This window comes from Oncorhynchus gorbuscha, linkage group LG23, assembly GCF_021184085.1.
Source record: "Oncorhynchus gorbuscha isolate QuinsamMale2020 ecotype Even-year linkage group LG23, OgorEven_v1.0, whole genome shotgun sequence".
NCBI classification, from domain to species: Eukaryota; Metazoa; Chordata; class Actinopteri; order Salmoniformes; family Salmonidae; genus Oncorhynchus; species Oncorhynchus gorbuscha.
In genome coordinates, this window is record NC_060195.1 from 37,928,108 (window position 1) to 37,937,401 (window position 9,294).

The window sequence follows — 9,294 nt, forward strand, 5'->3', positions numbered from 1 at the left end:
TTACACAAACCTCAAAGTGTTTCCTTTCAAATGGTATCAAGAATATGCATATCCTTGTTTCAGGTCCTTAGGTTTGGGTATGTCATTTTAGGCAAAAATTGAAAGATTGAAACTTAAAACATGATTTTCAATTGTTTTGCACTGCATGGTTGAATGCAGCATTGCAGTATGGTGCACTCAAAATGTATTGTCGTTGAGTAGCCAGCCTCGGCTACTGCTCAAATGTTGCTGTAATAGGCCTATATGTTTTTCTTTTGCATGGTGCTTTGTTGCAGGTTTTGTTTTTTGGTTATTTATTGTCAAACTTTAAAAACCGAAGCCAGACTGCAATATTTTTAGTAGGCTAGTTAGGACTGTGGCATGTGTCTGTACACATTCCCTCTGCTGCTCGCTGTAAACCGGACACACGAAAGCTGTGCAATTGAAGTTGAATTTACTGATGCAGGCGCAGTAGATGAATCAACAGGTAGACAAATTTATACTCGCTTGTGTGTCCTATTTGGCCCGCGTGCCTTGTATTTGACGCGTGTGCTAACCTATTAGCCGTGTTACAACTGACTTGTGATCATTGCGTTAGGGTTGCGTCACACACACACACACACACACACACACACACACACACACACACACACACACACACACACACACACACACACACACACACACACACACACACACACACACACACACACACACACACACACACACACACACACACACACACACACACACACACAACTGCTGTTCAAACAATTCAATCTTACGTGATATAGTAGTAGGTTATAGAGCATAGACATAAATCCTCACAATTGCTATTGCTAGTTTGATTGTATTGACATACCCAGCCTTAGTTAAAGTCGGCCATTTTTGTAAAAAATATTGAGTCATTGAAACTGAAACTGCATCCCTAAGGCCAGCTGTGATATCAGTGGCGATTTTAGCATGTAAATCTTGGTGGGGCAAAAAAAAAATGTGGGACGCATGCCAGCAAAGCCACTACACAACACTACATTAACTGCACTATAACGGTGACAAACGACGCCCACAAAATGTTAGGGCCTACATAAAGCTGTCCCAACAGCAGTCCCAAAACCTTACCTCTGCTACATCTGGCTATCAGTGGAGCCTTGTCTGGCAGCGAAACAGTTCATTCAGCCTCATTTACTACCTTGTGTGTTGACACTGCCATACCTCTCTGAGTGCTGGATGGCCAACCGGGTGGTCTGCCTACTGCTGCCCCTCAGAAAACTTTGGTCTCCCCGCCTGAGACTCTACTTTCCATCATATTCCGCTGTGGATCAGAACAACCCTCAGAGTAGAGATTGGACCGGTGGACCACCAGTCAAAGGCATCTGTTCGGGGGTACGATGTGAGGCGGTTGGCCCTGGACACTGTAGGGGAATATTCTACAGCATCCACATCAGCCAGTTTCACACCCAATGTCGATGAGCAGGTATGTTAGTAAGATAATTATGGTCTGTCCATAGTCGGTGAAAAATAAAATGTTAGCGTTTCCTCCCCTGTTACAGTACACACACACACACCTACTGAACACTAACCTGCTTAAATGGTTGCTAGAGAATATCATGTCTCGTGAAAATGGAGGACATGCATTGAATAATTACCCAAAGATTAAAGCAGATTGAAAAAAATGTAAGTATTATAACCTGTATGTATGAAAAACCAACAGAGCGTCTCAGCTGCGAACAGAATCTTCTCCAAATACAAATGACACCTTTGTTCACATGCAGCTTCTGTGTCAAGGTCACTGATAAATGCAAATCACAGACGAGGTTACCTCGGGTTGATCTTTGCTCTGGTACAAGGACCTAGAGCAGCTGATGTTAACACATTTCCTTTATTCTGTAGTCCACCGCCAATTGTTGTGTGTGTGTGAGAGCATTAAGTTAGTCTGATTAATCAGGCTGTACATGTTATATACAGCCTGAAACTAATGCCTGCAAAATAGTGTAAATGTTCCTTACAAGCCAGAACGTCAAATTCGATCACTTAAAAACTTACTCTACCGGTTTTTTCCTTCAGCTGCTTGAGACAAAATACCCACAAGAAAGTGTTTCTGACTTTTTAGAGCCCGTACTTTGGTTTGGCACAAAGGTAAATTAGTTTTATACTGGATATTCAGTTCTCTCATCAATAGCTATTCAACCATAATGAAAATGGTACTGAAAACAGTGGATGGAGAATACACATTTTTGTATCAAATTATTCTTTTGAATATTGAAATCAGAATTTTAAAAAAATTCACAAAAGGTGATTGTTTTCCATCCTCCCCAGATTCAAAATATAAAATGTTTGTCATAGCTATTGAAAGAAAATCAAATATCCAACATAAAACCATATACCTACCACAGGTTGGTGGCACGTTAACTGTGGAGAACAGGCTTGTGGTAATGACTGGAGTGGAAGCAATGGAATGGCAAATAGTTTCCAGGTGTTAGATGCCATTCCATATGCGCTGTCCCGGCCATTATGATGAGCTGTTCTCCACTCAGCAGCCTCCTGTGATACCTACCTATACTACCTGCTTGTAACAGAATCAGCGTAATGAACACACCCCAGATCTCCATTTGAAGCTCCTGCATGCTTGGACGTGTAGTTTATGAATCTCACCCACTGTGGTCTTGAACAAGACGTCCACGTTTAAAGCAAGCTGTGACGAAGTCGATAACTCTAGTTTCTGCCAGTGCCATACTAGTGAATGGATACGATTCCAGAACATTATCAGTAGGTGTTGCTGTCACTAAGTTGTTGATACACAGACTTACTTTCCCTGGCTGGGTTTGGCTAGAGCATTTGGCGAGTCATCGCGACCTAGCGTCTAAAATCCTAATGACACCAACAAGAAGTAATCTGTTTGCTACAGTAGCACCAAAGTAGTATACCAAATTCCAGCTGGCGTGGGGGGGGCAAAACTAAACAAGTTCTAGCTGAAAAACTGTGGCAATTGACAGTATATGAAAGGAGACCATTGGTCACTGAATAAAGTCGTGTTTATTCCTGATAGATAATACAGAAAACAAACGAATAGTACAAAATACCAAAATTGTTCATTGATAAAGTCAAGATACAAGGCCATGATTGATGTATTCAAAGTGAAAATACTAAATTTCATAATATAAAGATACAATGTACATTTGAGAAACATACAAAACACACAAGTTTCTCCATATACAATTTGACCTCTCAACCTGGATGACTGTCATTGCCTTCTTTTTTGGAGTAGGTAGAAGTTGTCCCCTAACCACTGATACAAGGTCAGAGCTTTAGACTGCATTTCTAATGGTCAACTTCAGGATTGAGGCCAGGGTAAAATGATCTTAGATCTGTTAGGGACTTCTACCTTGAGCAGGAATTTCTTTCAACTTTCCCCTCCCCCAAACAAATCATGGTAAATCTCAATTATCAAACTATAAAAAGCACTCATGGTTTTTGAGCTGCTCTGGTTCGCTGAAGCCTTTCCCACACTGAGAGCACTGGTGGGCGCTGCCGGCCTTGTCTCGGTCTCCACTGTGGATCAGCTGGTGTCTTTTCAGGTACTCTACTCTGCTGAAACGCCTGCCGCACACCTCGCACCCGTATGGACGCTCGCCCGTGTGGATCCGCTGGTGCCTCTCCAGGTTGCTTAGGCGACTAAAGCTCCGCCCGCACTGCTGGCAGCGGTGTGGCCTCTCTCCAGTGTGAACCACCTGGTGCCTCTCCAGCGAGCGAGAGTGTGTGAAGCCCTTCCCACAGAGCTCGCAGCGGTGGGGCCGCTCGGCCGCGCACACACACTCGTGGTTCTTCAGGGCCCAGGCATGGCTGAAGGCGTGGCCGCATGAGGCGCAGGGAAACAGGGTGGCCTCCGTCCCTCCCTGCAGGTGAGTGTCCCCCAGGGGACAGGGGTGCTCCTCCAGCTCAGCCTCGTTGGCAAAGCCCCCGCCGCACTGCGTGCAGAAATGCATCAGGTCTCCGGTCTCCTCCTCACCACTGTCATCCACGCTACCCGGAGCAGATGGGTGATGCAGGGCCTCATCTGAGCCTCCCTGCTCCTCCATCCCCTCACTGTCCCTCGGCCTCTTGGGCCAGCGTGGCTGCAGCACTCCTCCAGTCCCCCCTGGCAGTGCCCTCTCACCTTCTTTCAGACGGGCACCAGGACCCTGCAGGGCATCACTAGAGTCCCTCTCTGAGGGTGTGGGACTCCCCAGCGCCCCCTCCTGTTCCAACCCATCCAGACCAATGTACTTCTGGCCCAGGCTGAACTCGCTGCCTGCTATGACTTCCAGGTCAGGGGTCATGGAGCCATGGTTGGAGCCTGCTGTGGGAGGAATCCTCAGGGCTGCTTGCTGGCGCCCCCTCTCTGCCCTCAGGGCCGTCTCCAGCCCACTCAGGTCCTCCACGCTCAGCACCCCCTCCGACACCTCTGTTGGAGGGGACCCCACGTCCCACTCCTCGTCATCCCCCTCTTCATGCCTTACGGCTGAGGGCCGCTTCAGGGCCTCCTGGGCCATAGGGCTGAACTCCATGTCTCCTACTGGGCAGAGAGATGGAGAGAGAGAGGGTCTGTTAGAGGAGCAGTACTATGAAGGCACATGCAAACAATGTACTGCAGACAACACTGTACAGAGCCAAAGGCGTAACAAGCGTCCTGTGAAACCTACAAGAAAACGTCAGCATTCCCATTGGGGTTATTGCTCTATCCAAGAGTTGTTGTAATCATGTTTTTGCTTCCGAGCTGGTGTCAGTACCTTCGCTGTGGTTTCTGGATCCAGTATGGCGGTTCTGGTTGGGCAGGTCCATCTTCAGGGCTTCCTTGATCAGCCGCAGAGACGCAGGCTGGTAGCCCCCCTCCACCACGTCACTGGACTACAGACAGAGAAAACGTAAATACATTCCCCACAATAGACTACAATACAGTAACATTAATGCAATGCAGAGTTCACTAGCACCCCCAGCATTTCATGTAAATACATATGAAAGTGCACTTTGCAAGTATCCCAAAGAACACTGTTCAAGTTTTACACTGGGCATTTTCTGTAAACGTACAATGTTTAGACAGTTTAAGATGACATGAAGACAATTGTATTCTTTAAGTCACCTGGTAGAATACACAACTGTTCTGTCCTAAAATTATAGTCATGTTTAGGGTCTACAACGTTCTACACTTGAGTGCACTTTCTGAACAAGCACTTCTTCACCTGAATATCAAATCAGTGTCTTTCCAACATCTACCAGCACTGCTGCAGTTTGTCAGTCACACAACCACAGCAGATGAACATTGTATCTGCGTGTGGTGAGACTGAGAACATTGTAAAAATAACAAACCCTTCACTGAACAAAAATATAAAACGCAACATGTAAAGTGTTGGTCCCATCTCATGAGCTGAAATAAATGATCCCAGAAATGTTCCATATACACACAAAAATAAATTATCCCGTTTGTGAGCATTTCTCTTCTGGCAAGACAATCCATCCAGCTGACAGGTGTGGCATATCAAGAAGCTGATTAAACAGCATGATCATTACACAGGTGTACCTTGTGCTGAGGACAATGAAAGGCCAATAAAATATGCAGTCGTCACAACAATGCCACAGATGTCTCAAGTTGAGGGAGCATGCTGACTGCAGGAATGTCCACCAGAGCGGTTGCCCGAGAATGTAATGTTCATTTCTCTCCCATAAGACAACTCCCACGTAGTTTTAGAGAATTTGTTAGTACGTCCAACCGGCCTCACAACCGCAGGCCACGTGTGAGTGGTTTTCAGATATCAACGCTGTTAACAGTGCCCCATGGTGGCGGTGGGGTTATGGTATGGGCAGGTATAAGCTACAGACAATGAACACAACCGCATTTTATTGATGTCAATTTGGATTGCACAGAGATAGTGACAAGATCCTGAGGCCATTCATCCACCACATATTTCAGCATGATAATGCACAGCCGCATGTTGCAAGGATCTGTACACAATTCCTGGAAGCTGAACATTTCCCAGTTCTTCCATGGCCTGCATACTTACCAGACATGTCAGCCCATTGAGCATGTTTGGGATGCTCTGGATCAACGTGTATGACATAGTGTTCCAGTTTCTGCCAATATCCAGCAACGTCACACAGCAATTGAAGAGGAGTGGTACAACATTCCACAGGTCACAATCAACAGCCTGATCAACTCTGAGAAGGAGATGTGTCGCGCTGGATGAGGCAAATGGTGGCCACACCAGATACTGACTGGTTCTGATCCACACCCAACTTTTTTTTTTTTTAAGTTATCTGTGACCAACAATGCATATCTACATTCCCAGTCATGTGAAATCCATAGATTAGAGCCTAATGAATGCATTTCAATTGACCGGTTTTACTTATATGAACTGTAAGACAGTAAAATCTTTTAAATTGTTACGTATAGATTTGTGTTCAGTATAGTAGTCTCTGATGCAGTGACGTTGTGTAGGACATATTCAGACTCATCTCCCTCACCTCCTCTTTGATGTTGTCCATCTCCTCCCCCTCTCCTGAAACACAGCCCCCCTCCTCCTCCAGTTCTCCTTCCTCCCCGGGGAACTGAATGAGGTACAGCTCGCGTGCCTCCTTCCACCCTCCCCCCATTACTACCCTGGCTGCTCCTCCTTCCTCCTCCCCCGCGCCTCCCAAGGCAAGGCCCAGCGTCTGCTTTCCTCCTGTGGAGGATGGGAGAGGATGGGGTGAGGAGGAGGGAGCATTAAGGAAAGAGTGGGAGGGACAGAGCAGTGATATAAATAGAGGGGGAAGGGAGAGAGCATTATGAAGGAGAGGAAGGGAAGCAGGGAGAGGAGGGATGGCAGGGAGCGGGAGAGAGGCAGAGGGGGGCATGAAGAATGGAGGGGAGCAGTGACAGAAGTGGGGAAGTTGGGGGAAGGGAGAAAGCATGTTGAAGGAGAGCGGGAGGAGGAATGGCATGGCGCAGGAGAGAGCATGGAGGAGAGGGGCGCATTGACAGTGGAGGAGTTGGGGGAAGGGAGAGAGCATGAAGGAGGGAGGCAGAGTAGGGAGAAGGAGAGGAAGCGTGAAGGAGAGCAGAGGGGGTGGGAGTGAAAAGGGGAGAGGAAAGAAAATAGAGAATTGGAGGAGGTGGAAGCAGGGAGAAGGAGAGGGCAGGATGAAGAGCAGGGAGGGAGAAGGAGAGATGTCGTGATGAAGGAGTGGGGGAGGTGAAAGATAGAAAATGAAGAGGAGGAGGTGGTGGGGGAGGGAGAGCGGAGGAGTAGAGAGAAGGAGAGATGAGACAGCTCAGCCTCTGCCAGATGGCTTCCAGCATAACAAGCACCTCTTCACACAAGCATTACAGGCTTTCGACTTAATGGTACACAAGAAATCAACTTGTATTGATGTGATATGCAATCACATAACATTTCAATCATAATCTGATGAATGATGTTTAATGTCAGTTTAATACATATGGAAAAACAAATACATAAACTACTTTTATGGTCCGTGATGCTTGTGGCTGTACTTACTAAATATGAACACTTACGAGGCACTTCAATTTTCCGCTTTTTCCGCCCACCGTCCTCAGACACTATCAAACCAGCATTGCGGCGATTCTCTGCCCACCCCATCCCGTACTTGCGTTCATTTCTCAGTTTGTTCTCCGTCAGTCGGAGTCGGAGTTTCAGAGCGTCCATTTCCTTCCTGTTAAGCGATATTTCCACCAGATAGTCATTCACCGTGTCCTGGAACAGTTTGGTGATCTCGCACACCGATGCGCGGATCAAACTGTCCATGACTGAGGTTAGGTGGGTCTGGAACGTCTCCACCGAGTCCGCCATGGGTTCTGCCTTGGCGATCACACGATGGATATGGGAAACTGGACCAGGCAGATATTCAACTGAAACACGAAAAGTAATAGCTAGAGTTGACCGTTACCAAGTCACATTATCAGTGAGTGACAACCGTACGTTAGTCAGCAGCATCATACATACCTGTAATTAAACCAGTAGCTAACTTCCGAATTATTATAATTGTTCTAGTTAGTAGCCTAGCTACTCACTACCAACAGATACAGCAGTTGAACAAGACAGCCTAACGTCGTATGGCTTGAGGAAAAACAAGTAGCACACCGTGAATGTGAACCCATCTTTACCGCGCGACCGAGCTACCACACTTGAGGTTTAGCTAGCTAGCTAACGTTAGCTCGATTGCTACCAAAAGCTTTATAAATCTAGCTAACTCGACGACTATTACAACACCACTAAGGCTAGACCATACTATGTAGCAACACTAACGTTACAGTACAAAGCCAGCTAACTAAACGATCGTCGCTATCCGACCTTGTAAAGCTTCCTTCTTGAATACAACGCGAGCTAGCTCGCTAACGTTAACCTACAGCTCAAGCACATATTTGGCTCAAGTGGCAGCTAGGCTAGTAATTCTAGCTAGCGTTACGTACCGTGCAGTCGCTGAAATCAAGCTGACAAACCACCGTTTGTTATAAACGACAACCGATACGTATGAACACTGTAGATAAGCCAAGCGTCAATATGACAAAGGAAAAATAGATCCAACTTTATATCCTCCCTTCCAAGCACCGTTGAGGACATTGCGCATGCGTAGTAGACACCGTATACAACCACATCCTAAAAAATGTCATTTTGAGGCGATGCATGGGTTTAGACGATTGACGTATGTAACACATGGATTGCTGACGCTACGTATTGGCCAGTAGTCGGCCATATTGGCACTCCCTAGGTCGGAGGAGCAGTCCGCCATAGAGCCTCACAGTGGAGGTGTCATAATACCCATAAAACCTAACGGTCAAACAGGGAAATGGACCTAGAGCTAGAGGCGTCACTACGGACCCGGGTTTGATCCCGGGCTGTATCACAACCGGCTGTGATCCTGAGTCCCATAGGGCACCGTCTGGGTTAGAGGAGGGTTTGGCTGGGGTAGGCCGTCATTGTAAATGAGAATTTGTTCTTAACTGACTTGCCTAGTTAAATAAAAGTTTTTTCCACCATTCATCTTCCCATAGGAAATTTTAGAAACACTTAAAATAAGGGTTGTGTTTCGTGTAGGCTTACCCTGGTGACATTTTGATAACTCACCTTGTCCGAGAGATTTACATGGTTATCAATATATTCGTCTCTATTTACTCTCAGACATCATGCAAAGCGACAAATCCCTGCAAGCTCCTGCACTTCATCTCTAGCTGTCATCTTTGCTAACAGGTATTGTGTCAATTGAAAACGTGCACAAGGCAGTTCACAGAATTGTCCATTTAAATAAATGTTGCCAATTTATTCAATACTACATTTAACTAAC

At 46.3% G+C, this 9,294-nt stretch overlaps 1 protein-coding gene across 5 annotated transcripts; it reads right to left on the reverse strand.

The window, feature by feature from the left end:
- Positions 1–2,993: 2,993 nt before the first annotated feature.
- On the reverse strand, positions 2,994–8,695 carry LOC124011398 (zinc finger protein 324A-like). 5 transcript variants are annotated; one of them, XM_046324728.1, is made up of 5 exons: positions 8,423–8,695; positions 7,508–7,861; positions 6,475–6,674; positions 4,746–4,863; positions 2,994–4,531 (listed from the first exon to the last, which is right to left on the reverse strand). In XM_046324728.1, exons 2-5 carry the CDS (start codon positions 7,800–7,802, stop codon positions 3,429–3,431), a joined length of 1,716 nt encoding a protein of 571 aa, XP_046180684.1. In that variant the 5' UTR covers positions 7,803–7,861; positions 8,423–8,695; the 3' UTR covers positions 2,994–3,428. The 5 variants fall into 5 exon arrangements, with proteins under 5 accessions (XP_046180684.1, XP_046180686.1, XP_046180687.1 ...); XM_046324730.1 differs by lacking the exon at positions 8,423–8,695 and adding an exon at positions 7,956–8,400; XM_046324731.1 differs by lacking the exon at positions 8,423–8,695 and having other exon boundaries at positions 7,491–7,647.
- Positions 8,696–9,294: the final 599 nt, after the last annotated feature.